The following is a 23,004-nucleotide window of genomic DNA, read 5'->3' on the forward strand; positions in this document are numbered from 1 at the left end:
TGCTCACCAGCCAGAGGAACAATGGTCAGTTTAACGCCAGAGTAAATTTTCAATGTCCTGGATTTAGGCTGTTGTAACTCTGACCAGAATTTCATCTCGTACGCACAGGATCAGTAAATACAGGATTTCTCCCACAAAATGCTTGAAAATGCAAGGAAAGAGTGTGATGTAGACAGGTTATGTCTTCATAATTTGAATTAGCCTATAATTGCATATCTCAGTTGATGATGGTGCCGAGGTCAGTGAAAGCATGTACTGAATCAATTAACTTGTGACAGCTGAGTTTTTCCCTAGCTCAGCCTTTGGATTTCATTCAAAACTTTATTTAAAGAAACAACAATGTGTTAATTTGCCGTATGCTTTATGTGAAGCGTTCTAGAAACCTGGAACCAAGTCTTGGGCTTTTATTTTCTATGCCTTAATCTCCAGCTGACTTCAGTGGGAATGTTGCGCAAGACGGGAGTTCAAGTGTGAGCCTTTTATGTGGTTAAATAGATAATTGATATGGGTGCGGTTATACCGCTTGTTTTTAATATAAATAGCAGTGTGCTTGGTAGGCAGAGAGGGGTGGATGGCATGGTAATGGCATTTAGAACTGTTCTAATAAATATGTAGTTTGGGATTAGGTTGGGTGTTAATTGCTGTTGGCACACGCAGTTTGTTATAATCATCAGGTGAAAGAGGCGCCGGCCGTCACTCAGAGCTGCCCATGATGGCTACTGCAGATAGGGAGGCTCCTTCTTCCTGGCCAGCTGGGGCTTGTGTCCATCCCTAGTTAGTGCACTCCTGTTGGCTCTCGCAGTGAATCATGCCCGGGGTTCAGCCTTGAAAGGCCCAGCTGGCAATCAATATCTGGTGAAAGAGGAAGCCAAATGATTCTCGGCCTTGTGGTGGTAATCAAATGCTTTTAAAGGATAATGGGTACACTCATGGAATTAAAATGGAAGTCTGATGATGGGCTATTCCTATTTAGTAGAAATAAGACGTAGCTTTAGAAAAGGTTGCCTGTGACTCCATTAATGCTGCAGATTGATTGATTGATAAGGAGTGTAGTAGCTCTTTTTTCTCAACTGTTAGGTGGGTTATGATAGAGTGACTTACAAGCTATCTGATACATAAGACAGTGACAGTATAACATATGTAAATCACACGGTTTAGTTTGTTTATCTGTCTTACTCTTTTCTTAAGGCTATATAGGGAAATGTGACTTTTTAGTTCTTCCTTAGAACTAATCTGCGTACTAATTTTGTTTTAAATATACTTTAATTTTATTGTACTAAAATAATGGAAAGGCTATAACAGTAAAAATAAGATCTGAGACATGTATATGATTAATTGGTTGTTTTTTGTTTCTTCTAGGGAAAATCCAGAACGTACCTTTGATTTGGTACTGAAAGTAAAATGCCAAGCTTCAGAAAACGAAGGTAATACACTGGGCCTATGATATCTGCATGGAGAAATGAGAGCTGGAAAAAGATACTTGGCATCCCAATCTAGTGTTATTTTATGCTTTGAATTGCTGTTGGACTGAGATTGTGTTAGAATGTGCCTATGATTAGTTTATTGCTCTTAAAAATCTATTGCTTGGTAGTTGTTGTGGCATTTTGTTATGTTTTCATTTTAGCTGTTGTAAAAATATTTTTGTTCTGCATGATATATTTTTAAAACTTGGACTTGAAGTGTGTTTTCTACAGTTAAAATGTTGATTCTGTGTAAGATTTCATTTTAGAGGACCAGTTGACTTCTATCTATCAGGGGAATATTAATTTTGATCAGTGTGATAGAGGGAAAGTAAATTATTTTCTGAACAACAATAGGAAGAGACTTTGTAGCTTGGCAGCTGCCTTGGTTTGCTACACCATACAAACAGCAGTGAGTGCTGACTTGAGCTTGTATCAGCCGTCACTTTCACATCTCTATAAACACAAGGTAAAAGAGATGTAGTAGTGCAAGAGTTGTCTGAGAGAGGCTTTTTTTCCTCTTGGGTAAAAAGAAGATGGGATTTCAGTACTGAAATTAAAGTGACCTCTCACAAGTCCGCTGGGGGAACTCAGTTCATGTTCTCATCCGAGGTTGTTGGCCTTACAAACCAAAGTGAGAGGAGGAGTTTTGTTGGGGTTGTGTTGTAGTCATGTTAGTCTGTGACAGCTGTGTCTTGATCACAAGTGTAAAAACAATAAACTAGGTCTTAAAATAGACTATATTTCTTATCCTACTGTGCTGATGGATACTGTTTCCAGAGTTTACTGCTCAGACAAGTAAGAGGCATGTAGAAGTTTATAGCCCCAAACTATTCCTTTTTTTTTTTTTTTTACATTTCAGACAGCATTTCTATTAGCGGTCTCATGGGAGCATGCCTAATACATTTGGAGAAATTTTTGTTGAAGTGAAACAGTTGTAGCTCTTTAGATCATCCAATTTTTTTTTTTCTGTGTGACCAGCCAGCATCCTTCAGTTTATTGCCTGCATTTTTGATTTTCTGTTGGTATTGTCATAGTTTGGCAAATCAGGTGGACTTTCATAACTCTGATCATTGTTGTGGCTTGTATCACATGGCACTTTTTGCCTTCTTTTCTCTCCTTTCTGCAGTTTTTGCCATAGTGATTTCATAGATAAAGGCTGGGAGCTCTGCTTAGCTACTTGACTTCTGATCTGTTCCTCCTTGTGTTGTGCTTTTAGTCTCAGCCTCCGCCCAACATCCCTTCCTGGGGGCCTGTTCACATCTTGGCTTAGGCCCAGCTTCCGCCAGCAAATTTCATTCCCTTTCTTCCTTTCCCTCCTGAGATCTAGACTGTTGGTAATCCTTCCAGGTTTTCATCTTGAAATCTTGGAAAATGTGGGCTTTTTCTTCTGTGATCAGAACATGGATCTATATCCTTTTAATTCCTTCTACCTCCCGTTTGACTTCTGATTTTTCTTGTGCATCTTTCTGCCAATGCTGCCATAAGAAACCACTTCTGATTGCTTGCAGCTCTGTGAATGACTGCCTATGCCTGAATTTTGGTCACAGGTACTTCCCCTGCCTCCCTTGGTAGGTAGTTTTGCTGTTCATCAGTTCTCCTCGGTGGAGAGAAGCATCTTTAGAAAACTGTATGTCTCCTTGCACTGTGACATGAGTTGATGTGGAGACTGTGTTTGTGACTATATTGTGGTTGCATTCTCTGTTATTTGACTTTTTGTCACAATCCCTTCTACTCCATGTGGGCTCAGTTGCTCTTGGTCCATGGGGTAGCCACGGACAGGAAGGAGGTTTGAAACCAGTATTTTTTTTGAGTCTGCAGTGTGTGACTGGTGAGGGGTTTAGGGGTCTTTAGTTGGCCTGGAGCTTGTGTTGGTTCTTGCATGCATCCACAGATCAGGACAAAAGTACAGTCCCCTTTTGCCAATCATACAGTGCTGGCTGAATATTTCAGTCACCATCCTGTTGTACTTGGTGACCCATCTGGGGTTTGCTTTAATGTCTTTCCTATCGTATCTAATTCAGATAACAAACTCACTCCAGTGAGGGCTTGACATCATATTTACATATGGTATTTATGAGCACAGTGATGTATCAAATTAATATATCTGAATGTTAAAGTTATTTAAAGGAAATTCACAAGGGACAAAAGTGTATTGTCTTCACTGCCACTTTAGAAATGGAGCACAGGACTTGTCATGCAAAACAGGGAGCTTTCAAGGTTGGTTTATTATAAGGCCTAACAAATTTGACAGTTATCCTGTATTGTAGGTCTTGCCTTTAAATAGATTTTCATGCTAGGATAATCTTTTGAATATATCATACTTGAAAACATGATCCATTCACCTGGTTCTTTGCTCATGCTTCTTTCTTTCTTATGAAAGAGATTTGTGTTTAAATAGGGGCTTTCTCCCTCGCATCCCATCTGCTCCGTGTACTTGATCCTGAAGCTATGTCAGGACTGAATTTGTGACATCACTGTCACCAGTGTTGCCGTGGAAATATCACAACCACAAAATTATGATCTCCCTGCATAAGTGAGCAGCAGGAGAAGCCGACTTAGGAGAAGGGAAGACCTTAATGTGACCCGTGTATCTTTAAGCTTTTTCTTTTCAAGCTTTGCTGTAGTCTGCATTCTCCTGCATTTTAATTTCCCTGGGCCAGTGTGTAACTGTTCTAAGAAATCAAAATAAGAATCTAATTTTGTTCTAAGAATCAAAATCTTAATAAGGTGTTTTTATGAGGATGCTAAATGCCTACAACGTGATATGCTGAAAAATTTTGCTGTTAAAATTGTTAAACACTTTTGGACAAAAGTATTTTTTCATAACTTCTGAATTACAACATAGATCTCAAGGAATGTCAGTTTTTCAGATGTTACGTTGTCCTAGGACTCTTCCAACTGTAAAGTACCATAAACCTTACTGCGTTTCATGTATGTATATGTGTTAAGAAATTTGTTCTTAAATCATTCCACTAATTATTTTCAACATAGGTGTTTACATTGAGTAGAAACCAAAGAGGTTTCATGTACGTTAATATGAATTTATTGCTTTGTGTTTGGGTAGGTAGCTGCTATATTGGTGACAGGCTCAGTTGTGGTAGCATATGTTTGTTTATAGCTGGATCAAAATTTTGTTTCCCATTGGATTCATGGTTTTTGGATTTTTTGTGATTTAAGAGTAGCTCGCATACTTGAATATTTATTTCTTACTCTCTTTTAAACTACAGGAGTGCACAGTAATATTGCTAGAACAGTGGTCTTCCAAACCTTTTCTCATTTTTGGGGCAGGGGAGAAAGAAAGGATACTCTCTATTTAAATATTCTCATAATTCCCTTAACAGTTTAGGATATATTACTGACTGTATTTTCAGAGTAAATCTCCAAACAGGAGAAAAAAGCCCATAAGACCAACATGAGATTGTAGCCCATGTCATAACTTCAAGTCCTTTGCAGTGCTGAGGGTAGGAAGCATCAATTAATAACTAGTTGATGTGACAACTTCTGAAAATTCATAACTAGTTTCTTGGAAAACTTTGAGATCAATTAACTTCAGTTCACCAGAGTTTGCTAAGCGACTGAGACATAAGTGCTAAGCTATTTTAACAGCCCAGTATTTAATTGTGAATTTGGCTTGCAGTGTGAGTAGCACCTTGTAGCAGAAAGTTTTGCACTGTCTTCCAGGCAGTTGCATATTTTTGTAATTCTTTTCTGTGTTACTCCTTAATGAACAAGCAAACAAGAAATAGCAAAAATGTGTGCTCAATTTAATATCTGCAGCAGGCCTTCTGTAGTAAATTTTTGCTTACAGACCCAGAGGGCAACTTGATAACAGATATTATGAAAACTGCTGTGGTATTTTAAGTACAAGAATTGCTCGTTAGCTTTAGGGTGAAAACTTTTTTCCACTTTGGGCTGAATCACCCTTAGTGGGTATCAGGAGTAAAGCAGTGGTACAGTTGTTCTAAGTGCACAGTCTTACATAAGGCTATTGCTCAATAGCTGCACCTACAGCAACTTTACTCTCCCTGGCACTCTTGTCTCTTGAAAATGATACTGCAGCTGGCACTGCAAGATATGCTGGAGCCGAGGAATTGTCTGAACAAAGCAGTCTGCAGCTTCTTTTTTTCTATCCAGGTCCTTCGATCATGAAAAGTAAGTTGAATTTCTGGACGGTTGATGTTTCGGAACTTTTCCACAGGACATGTCCAAATAAATAGTGCCATGTAATCTTTGTGAGGAGTGTATATTTATCTGTGTATCTATGAATACACGAGCAAATACAGGTTGTGCATACACACCTGTAAGTCTGAACTGTGGAATTGAGTTAAATCGACAGAGATGAGGTTGGTAATTGAGCTAATTCTGTAAATTTTATATCCTATATATTCTATTAAAAGTGGGTTGCAGAGGCCAGATGCAAAATGCAGTGCAGATACAGCAGCCAGCAGTAGAAAGGTAATGTGCAACACTATCTGTGAACATAAAGTCTTCAGCGTTTCTGTCCGTGGTTTCCCAAGAAGATGACTCAGATTGGTTTCAGTGTGGTTAACAGAGTGCTGTTTGCTACAGGTTCAATTTCTTTGATTATAGCACTTGAAAAAAGCAACAAAAAGGCTTCTCGGAGGCTGCAGGTAGATCCAGAAAAGTCAACCACTGAATGTTGTGGTTTGGGTCTAGGACTGCTTTAGTTCTGACTGTTTTAAAAGTGTTATGTGAAAATTTCTTTAAAGTACCAGTTCATTTTCTGTTCAATCTAAGAATAATTGTTGGAATAACTCTGGAAATTTGATTGCTTTGTCTCTATTTCATTTCTAAATGCTTCTTATAATTTCTAAGTCTTCTATAGCTCTAGGGTTAGATAATGTGGTTTTCAGAGAAGATGTTAAATAGGTTGTGTTAAATTGCATGAATAACTCCTGTAGTTTATCTGCCTCTGCCAGAATGATAATAAATCTTAGTGTTGTGTGATCCCTAAATTATTTTTCTTTAAAGGGTCTCATTTCATTAAATTTTCAAGAAAAAGCCACAAAAGCCAATTTAATTGTGTGTTGTTAGAGTATGCATTAAGTCCAGGAATTAGTCTAGAAATGCAAAATTCTTTGTATGAGCTTTGATTGTGGTCTATAAGGTACTAATTAAATACATAATTTCAGAAAGGTCCCAAGTCTGAAAAAAAGTTGAATGCATTTGGTAGTTTTGTCCAAGAGCAACCTGTCTAGTTTAGGTAAGGTTTTGATTAAGAGTCTCCCAAAGCTACTCTTAGGATTGTGGACAGAGCAAGCACCACTTTTTCTTCTTCTGTTTTTTTCTTCACTAAAGAGAGTTGTTTGTTAACTACATACTCTGAGCCAGTGGGTGTAACATGCTGATCAAGATAACTCCTTTCCTCTGCTCTACATTTTTTTGTAGAGCATTGCTTGAGCCTGATCAAAAAGATAATTCTGTGAGTGTAATACATGAAGAGGTCTGCAGGATTTTTTTAAGAACAGTTATAACTTTTGATATAGTCTTCATATACTACTAACCTTTTTCACTGCTGGTTTTAGCTGGAAAGGTACTAAATAAATACTGAGCCACAGCAAGTTAGGTTTCTCTACTTTTTTGAGGGTTCTTCAGGTGACTGTAAAGAGCAACTATGGACTAGATAAGCTTTATTACAAGTCTCTCATTTATGTCTATATTTTTACTCTCAAATATTGCATTAACATACTAGAATTTATTTTACACCAATAAAAAGTTAAAGGTGCTTTTTCAATTAGAAAAATGTCATTTCAGAAAACTGGGTATCTGCTTATAGGCTTAGCTTAGATACAGTTTTTATGTATAAAAAAATAAAGCTTTCTTTTTATACTCTTCAGATGTTTCATTAAGCTTGACATCCACCCCAACTCATTAACTCATATGTTGGTATTTAGGTTAGTGCTACTTCCCTGTAAGGTTTCTTGCTTTTCTGTTGAAATTTCCAAGCTAAAAATGTAATTTAATCTAGCCTGGTTTTCCATAGGATTGATTGATTAGAAGAAAATTTCATAGTCTCGTTGGGGATTGTGTAAATGTTTTGAGGACAAAAACAGGAGTGTATGAAAAGCAGGTAGAGCATCACTTTTGCCCTTTGGACAAAACCAAGGAATATAACCCAGAGTTTAGCTGTAGTTCTCTTGTGTATGAACATCAAGTATACGTGTAAGTCCTTCGTAAATTACAATCTTTAAACCCTCCAGTTGTAGCTAAATGAGTATTTTCAGTGTGTTCAAATTTCTTGCATTTAATTGGAAAGCCCCTGAGGCTATGAACAATGTCTTCTGTGTGTTTGGACTGTCACTAGCACAGAGTGGGTGTTGGAGAATTATGAACAACAAAAACAATTAAGACAAGAATGATTTTGCATCTAAGATAAAGACTGGCATTTTGATGCTTTTTACCTTTTCCTTTTGTTCTCCAGAGACTGAGAAATGGAGTGTAATCTGTCCAGCTTTCAGCTTCTCCACAGAGGCAAAAATGTGGAGGAAAATTGCTACTTTTCAGTGTCTCATTTCCTACAGATCTTTTTTTTTCCACCAACCTCCAGAGATTCTTGGATGTGTGTGTAATTTGGAGGTGGGTGCAGATATGTGTGTGTAGGAGGGGAAGGGGTGAGAGCTGCTGAAGAAATAGGTCAAGGAAGCCCTTTCTCCTATCTCGCCTGCATTCTTTACAAGGGTGAAGAGACCTCAGTGGGGAGGGCCGACCCTGCTCCGCAGCAGCCAGAGGACAGTCCTGGGAGGAGTGGCAGCTCTGCTCTACTGCAGAGATTCCAGCCGCAGTTATGTGGGGGCAGGCGCTGTGCTATCAGTGCTGGTAGAGATGAATTATTCCCCTGCAGGCCCTTGCCCGATTGTGTCAGTTTTTCGTGTAATGCCATATGCCACTTTCAGCAGTGATCGCGTTTGGGGCAGCGAAATTAAAGGGGAAAAACTTGACGGGATTAATAATACAAATATTAACTTCTTATAGGAAGGATTTTGTATAAAATTGAGTAGAATGAATGAACTAGTCTGAGTATAACTAAATATAAGCTGAAAACAGCAATCTGTGTAATGTATCATGTAATGCAGTCAATCAGTATGGAAGTTGACGTTCCTGTGCTTTTTTCAAATTTAATTTTAGTTTCGTTTTAGTACTTCACCATTTGAGATGGCTGCCTGGGGGATAGTTTGTGGGCTTTTAAAATGCTTGCATTCAGAAGTGTTAAGAGTTTGCATATTTTCCTAAGCTAATGTCAGCATGCTTCAGCCCTCCCACACACTGAGCAGCCAGCCCATCATACACAGAGATTTATCTTTCTTCAATAGGATATTTTATGCTGTTTGCTATCTTCATATATAGTTTAATAACTTCTTTTTTTTTTGGGGTGTGGGGGTGTGTGGGGTGGGGGGTGTGTGTGTGGTGGATTTAAAATCTGCTGAAAAAACTTTGAAATCTGGTTTAACTTTCAAGGTTTAAAATGCTTTTTTTTGCAAAGCTATGAGACACTTCTCTGTCTACCACTAATTTGAAGAGGCTGAAGTGTAGGGTTTCCTGTCTGGTTAACAGAAATAGTCTTTTTAATTCTTCTTCCTTTGCCACTGATGATACTATCTGGGCTGTGGCAGATGCATGTAGATGCACATCGTCTAACTGATGCAATAGATACTTCTGTTTATAAATAAAATGAAAAATGATCAGGGCTACAAAGGGAAGAGTTACAGAAGTGTTTGTCAAGAGCTTAAACACCCCAGAAGCCGAATAAAGTGCTATTTTTATTCCTTAAAATAATACGAAGTAAGAGCAATTTGAGCATAGCATTTCTTTGTAACTAATATGTTAAGAATCTGTATTTTTCATGGCAGGCTGACATGTGATAACTCCAAGATCCTGGTAAAAACACAATATTTACCGGCAAATACTTAGGATGGAAGATTCCATGTGACTGACAGATAAAGTACTAAAATGCTTGAAACATTAATTTCTTACATTTGCCTTTAATATTTTTCTGTGTATTTTGGTGTACTGTAGCCTTATTCTTAGAACTGAATAGTTTGGATGAACAAAGACTTTTTATATTTTGTGAATCTGGTTTAGTAGAAAAATTTAAAACTTACTACTGAACTTTATAGGGAAAAAAGAACAGAAAAAGCAGAAGTAAAGAAAAAAGGCCTGAACAAGATTTTGGGTGTGGTATCTGCACTTCCTGCACTGGGAAAGCCAAGGCAGCAGTTTACAGTCATACTGTGTTCCTTTGCAAAATTCTCAATCTGTGTTTGTAAGGTTCTGTCCAAATATTAAATCCTTAATTAGAAACAAGGTTTGAACGACACCCTTAGATTATGTTTCCTGAATCTGGTTTCTTTACACATTTGAATGGGTATTCAGATACAGATTAAAACCTAACTAAAATTAAAAACTTGTGTTTGAAAAGAGCGTATTGGTTAGGGTTTCTCTGGGACATATTTTACAAACTTTATTAGTTAATGGCAAGTTTGATCATCACAGAGGCATAATCGTCATAACCAAGGTATTTTGCCAAAAGTGGTTTAACATTGCAACGTTCCTTAAATTTAGAATGATAGAATGACACAATTACTTCCTATTTGTCTGACTTTAGATGCTGTTCAGTCTGAAGGGTTTTATTTGTTGTGCCCCTTGAATGTGTATTAGAACACATATAAATATTGTTAAGCTGTGTTGTCGTCGTGTGGATGGGGTGAAGTGTTTTCTTTTGGGTGGAGGCAGTTCTTTTGCTCTCTTAAAGGACAAGCTAAACACAAAAATCTGCTGTCTTAGTATTTAAATAGTGTATGCTAGATACTGAATTTAACTGTGTTGTGATAGTTGCCTTTGACTCAGAGAAGCCATACTGATAATGATAATAGGCATGGCATTATTTCCCTCAGAAGTTACAAAGAAAACCTTAATGTTTTAAGGCATCTGTTTCCAGGAATGAAATTGAGTTACTACAGAACAGTGGTAATATTTATGTCCTCAGGTTAAGATGCAGTATGAAAAAAAAAAAAGAATATTTGTGCTGAGTTGAATGTGTTTGTGTTTTGTTTAAATGTAATATAAGAAAAAGTAGCAGCACAAAGATAAAGAACAAGGGTTGTGTGATGATTGCGAAGTTACCTGGAAGTCTGTCATGAGTTTGAAATAATGGAGTGAAACCACTCTGCCTTTGGAGTGGCAAGAGGGAAACAGTTATTATTAGTGTTGCTGGCGAGAGCTGATCATTTATGCATCCTGTTCCCATCTTCTGGAGGTCATTTGGCTCCTAAGCTGTGTGTGTGTTTGCTGTTTGTGTTTCACTTCAAAGAGCTGGCACTGCTAAAAGCATGTGAGGTTAGCATCCTTCCTGCTTCTGGTGGCACCTGGCAGGCTGGCTCTGTGGGCACACTCGCCATTCAGCTGCTGGGGCTGCCTCTGGAGCTGACAGGAGAAGTTCAGTATGCAGCTCAGATAGGGAGGAACCGACAGGATTTTCATGCCATGCAATGTAGCACTGGTTGTTGTTTCATCTCTTAGTGTTAATTTCAAGTATTTTGGGTTTGTTAAAATAAATGTCTTGCCAGTACAGGAAGCTAAACACAACTAGGCATGCACTTACTCTATTCTACTGTCTTCCTGTTGGCTTTGTGCTGAAATCTGTTGGGGTTATATTAAAACTCTTGTCTTAGTTTTGAAGAAATGGGTTTGACAACTTTAATGATTTCTCCCAGTTTTCTGTTCATGACAAAATTTAGCTCTTAAGAAAAATCCTAAATACTCAAAGTTAGATGCCTGCCACCCATAGTCACTTTAAAGCACTGCAGATTTGGAGATAGACTAAATTTTCATTTTGTGTAAACAGAATTCTGTTTGAAATTGAAGACCGCAGTTGTGCTAGATTGGTATCATGCAGTAATTCATAGAACTGAAAATAGTTAACAGTATTGTGACAGAACAGAGGAAATTCTGATTAATTTTGTGTCCAAGAAAGACTTTTGCTGGTATTTATACTCTAGGTGACTTTTCTGTGCTAAAAATATTGCCAGATTAACAATAACAAGAACTTCAGTTTGCTGGTGGCAGATGAACCGTTTGCCTCTTCAGTGGAAACCAATGAACTTTTGCTGTCACATTGGAGGAGGCTGTGATGTCAGTGGTTCTGTGCCAGGACAAGTAAAGCTTTCTGACACCCAGACTGAGTTAGGCAAGGTTCTCAGCATTCAGTTTCAATCAGGCATTTTTAATTGGTGCATCTGAGTAAACCCATTCTAGTTCTGGGAATGGGCATGTCCCATACAATATAAGTATGTGTTTCCATCTGCTTTAACTTGGGGCTGGGGCCCTCTAGCACCTTACTAGTTTTAGTCTAAAAATGCTTTTACAAGTGTCAGCCTGGAAAAAAAAGTCAGAACTAACACATGTAATTGATAAGCAAGGAATTTATAAAGAAATTTCTTTTTCTTGTCTTGATATAATATGCTGTATTTTACAAAGAATGATTTGAAACATGTTCTTGTGCATTCTGGTTGTGCTGTTAGAAATCAATACTATGACAGTGCTTGGCAAAAAAAAAAAAAAGCCTGAAATGACCACCCCTCAAGTGCCTGGCTGAAAACATTTTTCACTGGCAATAAAAACCTTAAGAAACTAAAGCTTGTCTTAAATTGTTGGGGAGCTAGAGCTGCCAACTCTCTTCTTTTTAAATAAACAGTTTTGTGTGATGTTACTGGACACTGACAGATACAGCAGCCTGTCATTGAGAATACCTGTCAGGTCTTGCAGTCCTTAGAGGGAATTTGCATTGTTTTCAACAGTGAACAAAGCAGAAATCCTTTCAGCTCTTACTGTTAGGGAAAGTGATGAAGGACAGGGTAAACCAGATCAAACAATAATAAAAATAAATTAAACTACCAGAATTTTCAGTGGAAGTGAAATAGAATGAAGGTTGCAAATAAAAAGGTACCGAATTGTGTTGGCTGTGGTCAGAAGAGCTCTTGAAGCCAATAAATCCATGAGGATGGGCAAATCCCAAGCACTTGCTCTGTAAGTGATGGAGAACATGGACTTGGTCTGCTCCTATATGATCTGCTTCATGCAGTGTAAACAGAAGAGAAAGATCTGAAACTGCAGAGTGCATTGAAGCTCTAAAAGGAGAAAAATTTCTTTGCTTCCAGCCCTAAATTACTTCAGTTCAATCTGCAGGTTTGTGAGACTCTCCAAACATGGGACTGCATGTCTGTCAGCTCTGAAACACTGCTTTTCTCTGCATTTCCCAGAAAACTTTGTGGTAACAACATTTGCACTAACAGAACCCATCTGTGTGGCTTCTTTGTGGGTGTTTTGGTTGGTGATGCTTTCTGTGGCCGCTGGACTCTCATAAACTGGGAAATATTCTGTGTGGTAATCTGTGTGAAAATGAAAATGCTTGTTATAAGATATTCTCTGCAAAAGGAGAGTACCCAGTGGACATTTAGCTTTCTGGTGGACAGTGGGTGTACTTCATATGCTTTTAAAATACTCAACAACCCATCTAAAATGAGAGAGAATTTCTGATGATAAAAACTGGAACGTGTATGCAAGTCACTTCTGTAAGTTTTGGCCTGGGATTGTGGAGTGATCTATGCATTCACCAGTTATCATCATTATTGACTCTACTAAAGAGTCTATAACTAATTGAGTTTAGGACAGTTGCAGAGACACTCATGACAGCTGTACTGTAACATGGAGTTAGAGCCAATCTGTAAAGTGAATATATACCTTCAGTAGATGCAGTTCTGGATTTCTGCTGAGAGCAAAACTGGGCTCTGTATGGAGCCAAATCAGACTTGCTCACATGATGTCTAAGGATCATAATGGGATTTTATAATCTGATAAAAGAACATTGTTTGTTTTGTCTCACCATGTACACTCCTCCTTTTATCTTAATATGACAGGGAAACTTGATACTGACATGCAACTGGGGGACTTCTGCTACTGGAGTTCTGCTTCTGTGTATTTTAACACTAGAAATTATTCATCTAAGCATGACCAGTATGTTTTAATTGTCAGCACATCTTGAAATAGTCATCTTTCAGAGAGCAAGACAAAAAGTCTTGCTAGGACAGAAAGTGCCGGAACAGCATAAACAATATTTGCAAACAAAGTGATGTTTTGAAGCGCTTTGTATGCAGAGAGATCAAAGTGGGTTTTCTGTTTTCCTTCTTTGTTTTGTTTTAAGACCTGTATTTAGTTAATGTTGCTTTGGGTATGTAGAATAGTATATACTCTTTGGCATAGCAGTTAATAGAGTAGCTTTGTGCTTGTGCATTGAACACAATGCAAATCATAAAACAGATACAGATTGCTTAATCTGACATAAATGTTGAAAGTTAACTTTTACAGAAAGTGACAAAGTGCCTTTCTGTTAACCAGTGCTCCAGAATGTAATTTTTCCCTTTTAAGACGTAGCAGTATATATTCAATTAATGTATTTAAGAAGAATGTTAGAAGTCATATCCTATATGTAAACCAAGAAGAAATGATAGTGTATGTTAAATTAATATTCTTGTCAGAGAGCAATACTGATCCATGACAAGAAAATATTGTGTTTTAGAAACCAAAGAAACCACATATGAAATACAAATCAATAGTTCTAAAGTTTAATTACCACGTCATGTCCATACATGGTTCACCGACATTTCTGAAAGTTTTTGTTTAACTTCACAGGGTATTAGCTAGATGTACTGGAATATTGGAAATATACAGAGTTAGGCAGAGACAGATTTTATTCCAGATCTACTTTGAACTGGCCAAGAGAGATGAATTTGAAATCGATGTTTCCAATTTCATTAGGTTGTTCTTAAAAAAATATTTACTACAGAGCAACATTGGAAAACTGTTTTTTGTTGAGCTGTGCTGATTGACTCCTCTGATATGAGATTCTTAGACATTCTGACATAATTTTTAATTGACTTTGATTAAAATGTGTGAGCAGTGAAACAAGAATTCATGTGTAGCTGTTGGAAATTATGGGTACTGATAGAAGGTACAGATGTGTGGATAAAATCTGCCTTACATGCAATGAACTGCAATCCTCCCCTTTAGAAATACCTATGCTTAGAGAACTGATCATGCACAGCAAGGACAAAACACAGTGCCGTACAGGATACTGACCTAGCCTGGTCTTGGATAGTGGTAAGTCAACAAAGAAAAGCATTTTATAAACAGTAGATGAAATATTTTCCCAACTTGTGGCTAGATAGCGTAGTAGTTATTAATAGGATACAAAATCTTTCAGCTCTGGAATATGTTTACAGAGCTAGCTCTGATATTTTTTTTTCTTCTTCTTTTGAGTGTCCTGTTATTGTCTTTGCTTCCTTCTTTACATGTGTGAGGTTTATGTTTTCATTTGACTTAGCAGCACTAAGGGAAAAGGATGAAAATACCTCCACATTGTAAGGGCCAGACCTAATCCTTAAACCCTGTTGGATGTTGCCTTGTTCAGCCAAACTGGGGAACAAATGGGTTCACAAAGATAAAACATATCCTCTGTGTTAGTAGGAAGTGCAAGCAGTAGTCAGCCCTGAAGGGAAGTGTCAAAAGCCAGGATCATGTTGCTGAAAGCTTGGGTGATGCATTACTGTGGGCCACATCAAGGAGCTTTACTGCTAGCAAGTGTTCATTAGGCATGTTCTGCAAAAAAATGCCAGGTCTTTGAAGAGCATTTGCAGGAAGAAGATGCTTCAAGCTTGAAATGAATGACTAATACTGAGCACAGTGCATTTCTTGGTAGTAGTTGGTTGGTGGTAGTGGTAAGTGTTTCTGTTCTCTGTTCCACAACCTGTCTTTTCTCTGGCAGTGGGAGAAAGCCAAAGCTCTTTCAGTTACTGCTACCCAGAAACTGTGTTGGTGGAACTGAAGTAAAAGTGATCACATCAGCACTCCTGAAACTGCCCCAAAGAAGATGGCATATACATGCTGGAATTCAAGATATAATTGCATTAGAAAGAAATTACATAGTTTTCCTAAATGTTAGCTTTTCTTGTGCCTGGAGTAAATATTCTTTTGAAAAATAAGTTTTATAATATCAGAAAACGGCCTTCGTTTGTTTGTTCATCGGTAATTAAACCTTAATCAGCTCTGAATTTGGTTGTAGTCAAAGCACTTTTGTGAGCTCCCTTCAAGTGGGAGACAGTGGGGGCAAAGTCTATGGTTAAGCAATACTTTCACCTCAGTGTGAATTTGGTGGGTAAGGCAGTGGAGCAGATTTGCTGTATGACCTTGTGAATACATTTAAGCAATAGAAAACCTTAAAAAAATAGAGAAAAAAAGCACCTCTTTATAAGCTATTGTGTTAATAAATTTGAGGGGACTGTGATTGTGACCTCCATGGAGTGCTGTGATATCTACTCTTGAAAAGATTAATCAAGATTGTGTTGTTTTTACCTTTGCACCACGGCAGCTCTTCAGCTGCGAATACGAAAGTTACAACTTCCTGATGACCTTAACTTAAAAAATAGTTTTTGCTTTATTCAAATAGGAAATTTACCAAATGCTTCGCTAAAACATTGTAAATATTTCCTGATTCAACAACACATTTGCAAGATGTTATTTCAAAACACTCCTAATCCAGGAGAAACAGTAAATTACTAGTTTAAAAACTACATGCCATTTTACTCATGGTTTATCAAATGTCATCGTAGTTCCTTGTCAGTCTTGAAGGAACAGCAATTCTGAGAATGGTCCCCACTCTGCTTTCTGTATGAGCTGTTGAGGACTTGGCTGCCCTGTGAGGGAGGGGTGTGATTTGGCACCTCTTTGTTTTGTTCCCCTCTGCGGCAGGAGGAGCTGAAAGGATCCTGACACATCACCAGTGTTGCTTTGCTTCTGTCAACTTGTCCTGCCGGAGAGAGCTGGCCAAGCAGAGCTGGCAGGTGTCTGTGCCTCTCACTGGGTGCAGGGCTCCCCAGGGCGCATGGAGAGCAGTGAGGAAACTGAGAAAATCCAGTGACCAACGACTGAGTTAAGGGAGGGAGCAGATTAGGATTGTGCTTCTGTGTTGCATCACCTTTCATGTCTTTGTTTTTAGAGGGGAGGATCTTGCTGAACTCTGTTCTTGGAGTTCAAGGTACCACACAGATGTGTTACATTTAAGATAAGAGAGTTCATTCGATTTCTTTCTTTTTACTCAATAAAAGCAATATGTAGAGTGTAGTGAAGGAGACTGTGAGTCTACTTCAGGCTGAAAAATTTGCCACATTTGTAATAAGTTTTTAGCATTTCCAGGCATCTGATAATTGTTTCTGTTAATAGCAGATTGGTATTGCTTTCTGTGGAAGCAGATTTGAAAACAGATCAATATTTTTAAAAACTATGAAAAGGAATGAATCTTCTATGAAAGTTATGAATGGATGGACCTGCTCTGAGCCTCCTTTTTGTTGCCAAAGCCTTCCTGTTTATTTAGCAAAGAAATAACAAACCCTGAAGTTCATGTTTTGTTCTGCTTTTTTTAAAAAAAACAAGCTGCTATAGATTCTCATTCCAAAAGCAAAACAAAGAAGTGATGTATCCACTTACACTTTATTAGAACTTTTTTTTGGGAAAAAATGAATAGTTTGTAATCAAAATTCTCTTAAGTAGTTTTCAAGTGTTACTGGAGGATTATAATCATTAACCTTTGTCTTAAACTTCATTGCTGGGCTTTGTGGTGCTTGAAATGAGTTACACGTTGTGCAGTGGTTTAAAATCTTACTCTTTTGTGAGTGCAGCTCTATTACTACCATCTTTTGAAGGAGTTCTAGTAACTGAATAATTGAGATTAAAATGACTTAAGAGTCCAAAAGTGATGGTAGGCAAGTAATTATTGGTGTAAATGGTGGTGTTAAGAGGGGGTTTAGATGTACATTTCTGTGTAGTTTACTTTTTTCATTACTGCTTCTAGAATGGTGCATATTGTGTAATTGTTAGGTATTAATTTTACTATATGCTTGAAGGTCAGGAATGAGAAACAGTTTAAGTGTAAGAAAGAATAAGACAGTAAATAATAGTGTATCGATAAAGACAAAGATCAACAAAGTCATCTGTGCAGGGGGATTCTCAAACACCTGTTTTGTGTGTTTGGTTTATAACTGTAAAAGAAATTTTTCTTGGCACATCAGAAATGAGATTTCAATATCTCACTTGGTAGCTTAATGAAGTATCCCCTTATTACAGTGTAGTTGGTTCCTTGTTTAGCTGTCTTCATGCTTTAGGGTTTATGTTTGGGTGCAAGTGTATATCTGGGAGGAATTGTGACTGAGGCTAGTGGTTAAGGAGATGCTCTGTAATTTGAAGAACAGCAGAAACGTGTTCTTATATTAGACTTCTGTATTAAAAAAATACCTTGCAGAAGTTCTGTGCAAAAGAAAGATGTTGCTTCTCATCATCAGGACAAGTAAAGATACTGAAATTTTATTCATTACAGATGGGTTACCTATGCATTTCTTGGTGTTTAATGCATACATGATCTCTGTGTGAAGGCACGTTCTCTTTCACATAGCTGGTAAAACAGTGGTTAATAAAACCAGCTGAAGTTAATCACAGCAGGTGTTGCAATTCAGTGCTTTGGTGATACTGGCCAGCATGACCTGAAGCTGACTGAAATATCCAGGAAATGTCTTCTGAGAGATACTTAACTCTTCTTTCCAGATTTGACAGCTTAAAATAGGTCTGATGTTGCTGCAAGGAGCTCAGCGTGCAGTCTGAAATAAGGAAATAAGGCTGCCTGCTTGGAACCAAGCACCTGAACCCTCAGCCTGAAATATGCACTGTGTGAACTTCTTTCCTGCTCGTATCCCAGACTAAACCATTACTCATTTCTAGTGATCTGCAAAAGCATCAAGCTTCCCTTTTGTGTGTGTGAAAACTATTCTGTCCTTCCTCATCGTGACTAAAAGGGGATCAGTCTGACTAGGGGAGGGTCTGGAGGGCTGCCTCTGTCACCTGCTCCTATGTGTGTCCCTAGTGAGTCTCCATTCTTGTATTTATAATTGAAAGTAAAAAGGAAAAAGTGTCAGAATGCAGATTCTAGCCTTCAAGGCAGAGAAGAAGAACCAGGATGAGGTTTTTTATGTACAGTAAATGCTTGTATTGCTAATTTTTGGTATCGCTTCTGGAGGTTAGTGATAATCTGATGGGGCTAATAAATGGTAACTCCAAGTGGCAGAGCTTGTGCTGCTGTGGCAGAGCAGCAGGTGTTGCAGGCAGTGAGTGACTCCAGTGTGCAATACATCTCTCCTTGGGAAGCAGTCCAGGCAGTGTTGGGAAAGATCACAGAGCCTAAAACATCTGAGGTTGACTTAAGTACTTTTATAGCTAAAGAGATTAATACCCAGCAGTTTCTAGGTTTGACAGCTATCCTGTGTGGGCTTTTTTTTTTTTAAAGAGCATTACAAGGAACACTGAAATACTTTCTAAGCGTGGCTGACCTGTGGTAGAGAGAGACAGTGGTGTGTGCCTAATGTCTGATATTCCTGAAGACAGAGAATGTTCTTCTCTCCTGATTTCTGCTTCCTTTGCAAATCCAACTTTGTTTGCCTGTTGAGAGAGCTGAGGTTGTTGTTAGGCCCATCCTGGGTAGTTGCATTTGTGTCCAGACTCTCAAATCCTGTTGCTTTCTGCGTGCTGCTGCCATGACCAGGCACTGTGGGGTGCTGGTAAGGGATAAACGTTGTTGTTTTGTTTTTCCTGTTATGACAGGGATGATTTCACACTTTCTTGTTCCAGCACAAAACACACTTACAAAAAACCAAACACCGCCCCCCCCCCAAAACCTAGCACACCCCCTCATGTTCCCCCAATCAATCAACCTATGCCAGACAGCAATTTGTTTGCCTCTTATTTTGAGACACTCTGGCTCTCTTTTAAAAACAGATTGGGGAAATTGATGAGAGAGATGCATTTCCTCAGCTGTGTCTTACTCTCCTAGCAAAGCCCAGGGAATTCTTTCCAAATACACACTCAGAAGAGGCCGTAAGAATTCCAAGAAGATGCAAACATCCATTTTTCTGAAATAAAAAATTCTTTTCAGAGTTTCAAAATACATCATATGCTTATTCAAACATTAAAATACTGCTTAGATCTAGAATTTTTCCCCCTGGCCTATTTGTGGGTGTTTTTTTCCTCAAGATGAAAGAATAGATTTTTATTAATGTTAGTCCACTTCAGTAAACTGTTCTGCTGCTGTGTATTATTTATGCTACAGTGATGCAAGTGTTGCAAATAATCAAAATACAAGTCACAGGAGTGTTTTTTGTTTGTTTTGTTTTTTCCTGGAAAATCCAATGGTTTGTTTGCACTCTAACTTTATAGATACCCTGTCTTGCCCAGAGTTTTCCTTACAGGTCTTGTTTCATACAGCAAGGCATAAAATATTTCTGTTGCCATACTTGTATTTTAGTTGCTGAAGATAACAGGGACAGTGGGCAGTAGTGACACTCTGCTTTCAATTAATTCTGGAAGATACAATTCTTTTTCTATGTCTTGAGTTCTGCCTTAGTGTATATCCTTAGTGAGTATAAAATAAGCCTCTGCAAATACCCAGAATGCTGGGTGCTTGTGTATAATTTAATAATCTGTGTATTATTTTAAAGACACACATAAGCAATAACTGCTTGCTTATAAAATGCATTTACTGACCCATGAGTGAATTGATCCCTATGACTATTTAAACCTCAGGGCTTTAAAAGTTTTTCTCTTATCTTTATGTTAAACAATGGAAAGTTTTACCGTATGTTCAAATAACGTCTTCATCAGGTTCACAACAGGATACCATAGTTAATTTTCAGTTGAGTGCTTTACAGGATTTTCTTTTTGCTGGCTGGTTGGGTGAAAGTCTAGACACTGAGAGATGAGGCGTTAGAGGGGCCTCACAATATAGTTATTGTGAATGGTAAGTAGGAGCAGCTTCCTCTGATGTACGGACTCCATGCCCAAACCAGTGGTACAAAGGCACAGCTTTTGTTCAGGGGGATAGGGGCTAATCCGAATGCTGCACACTGTGAAAAACCTTTTATGGAAGGGGGGAAAAACTTGCCTTGAAGGTGAGAGGTCAGCAGTTTAACCTCTGACCACAAAACAAGAGACTAGCGAAGAATGGGACGAACAAGGGGGAAAAATACTTCAAGTACTCCATTCTTTGTTTATCAGAAATGGGTCAAGCAAATGAGTGTCAGGAATGGTTACAGGAGTTCTGATGGGCTCCAAGGAAGTCTGAAGATGTGCTCTGTCTTAGCTGTGCATTGCTACGAAGTTTGGAGCTTGCTTAGCTTTCTCTTAAATGCTTGATAAAGAGATCACCAAATGAAAACTGTATCTTTCAGCAGCCCTTAAAAGCATAGATACTCTGCTCTCTTCCTCCCCAGCCCATATCAGGTCCTTTTGTTTCTACAATTCTTTATTCTAATTTTGCTTTGTGTAGAATAACATGATTTAGTATTTGGCCTTCTGACTATTTGCACTGTTTCTGGGCTGTTTTTTGAAATTTGTAAAGAAGCATCACAGTAATCATATCCTCACACATGTCCTATGTTCAACAGGCAGCAAGATGGGTCTCTTTTAGCTAAAGCCATGGATCTTTGGGTGGTCAGTGCTATTGTACAACAGCAGGGGAGAGTTGTTTCCAGTCTTTGTGCAAAGGGAATACGGAGGCTTTCCCCTCTGATCTCATTTTGGTATTATCAGTGCTGGGAATTTAGTCACAATCCAATTAGAAATGATGGAAGTTATGTTAACTAACAGTTAAGCCTCCCATATTCTCAGGTCCACCCGTTTGGACTAATGGGTTGTGCTACTCTTGTCTCAGGCTGGGAGAAGATACCAACAGTGATTAATACACTTGGTGCACTAAAGCTCTCTGCTCGGCGTACAACCATTCCATGTGCTTCACTACGTCCAGCCCATGAGAAGCACTGCTCACCTCCCTCCCAGCCTCTCCCAGCATGCAAAAAAGCAAAGAAGACATAATGCCTTGCTTGTGCACCTCTGGAAGTTTTATACTTCACTGGACATAGATGTGTTGTGTATATGAGGAAAATTCCTCTTCCTGCTTCACACAAAGGGATTAAAGCTAGGCTTTGTTGTTGACCCTCTTCACATGTCACATCTTCAAACATTTGCTTATGACCTGGACAGCTTTAGGCGCCTTGCATTCAGAGAAGTGACCAGGAACCAGCAGCAGTCCTGAGCAAGTCAGTGGCAGGGCCTCTGAGCACTTGGGGAAATTATATTTTGGTACAAGCTTGATTTTATTTGTGCTTGGAAAAAACACAGCCTCAGACTTTGTGCATCCTCTGACCCTTGGCTGAGTTTAATCTTGTTTCTCAATTTTACAGATACCCATCTTTCTTCTTTTTAAGTATTTTAGGGGAAAATTCCTCAGAAAGGTGGTACTAAGTGTACTTCCATGATCTGATGCATCTGCAAATGAGAAAAAAGACTTAATTTTTCTTGCATTCTTTAGAAACTCTGTTGGGTTCACTGATTTTTAAGTACAGTGTTTTAGTGGAGACCTTGTTAAACATATAGAGTTGTTTATTAAATAAATCTTAAAGACTTAGGATTGTGGCTCTTGCTGGAATTAGCTGAATAGGTGATTTCTGTAGCCATTGGGTAAAAATAAAGTGAAGAACCCTTTACAGTCTTTCTGCCTTGCTGTTAATGGGTTAGTTTTGTAACTTTTTCAGTGGGCAGCCTACAACATGAATTGTGATCTTTTTGGCTTTTCAAATTTGATGGTATAAAATGGTGTTCTCAAGAAAAATGACTGACATTTTGGCCCTTGGGGGAAGCACCAGAAGTTAAAATATTTATGTATGTTAGAGTAGGCACTTTTCATTATCTTCTATCAAAATTTGGAAAGTAAGAGAGTTTTTTCCCCATAATTACTTCTTCTGCAGTCTTGAAAATTAATCTAAACCTCTTCTTGCACAGCCCTTTAAGATTATTGAGTCCAACCCTTAACCCAGCACTGCCAAGTCCACCACTAAACCACGTTCCAAAGCACATCTGTATGTCTATTAAATACCTCTTGGGGATTATGACCTCCTCACTTCACTGGGTAGCCTGTTCCAGTGCTGGACATCTTTTTCTATGAATGATTTTTCCTAATATCCAATCTAAACCTTCCCTGGTACAACTGGAGGCCATTTCTCCTTGTCCTATCCCTCATCACCTGGGAGAGGGTTGTGCTACAGCCTCCTTTCAGACAGTTGCAGAGAGCTGTAAGGTCTCCCTGAGGCTCCTTTTCTCCATGCTAAACACCCCCAGCTCCCTCAGCTGCTCCTCATCAGATGTGTGTTCCAGTCCCTTCCCAGCTCTGTTGCCCTTCTCTGGACATTCTTCATCTCAATGTCTTTCCTGGAGTGAGTGGCCCAAAACCAAACCCAGAGTTCGAGGTGCTGCCTCACCAGTGCCCAGAACAGGGAGACAATCTCTTCCCTGGTCCTGCTGCCGCACTATTCCTGTTCCAAGCCAGGATGCCCTTGGCCTCTTTGGCCACCTGTGCACAGCTGGCTCTTGTTCAGCT

At 38.6% G+C, this 23,004-nt stretch overlaps 1 protein-coding gene across 6 annotated transcripts in view; it reads left to right on the forward strand.

Moving 5' to 3' along the window:
* The window catches only part of DENND1B (DENN domain containing 1B), a 256,533-nt gene that overhangs the window by 108,460 nt on the left and 125,069 nt on the right, over positions 1-23,004 (forward strand). For all 6 annotated transcript variants that reach the window (XM_085068299.1, XM_085068302.1, XM_085068303.1 and 3 more), the window contains one exon: positions 1,360-1,424. In XM_085068299.1, coding sequence (XP_084924425.1) covers positions 1,360-1,424 — 65 coding nt within the window. The remainder of the gene's footprint in view (positions 1-1,359; positions 1,425-23,004) is intronic.

Source organism: Lichenostomus cassidix, chromosome 8 (genome assembly GCF_008360975.1).
Source record: "Lichenostomus cassidix isolate B80296 chromosome 8, HeHo_3.0, whole genome shotgun sequence".
Lineage (NCBI taxonomy): Eukaryota > Metazoa > Chordata > Aves > Passeriformes > Meliphagidae > Lichenostomus > Lichenostomus cassidix.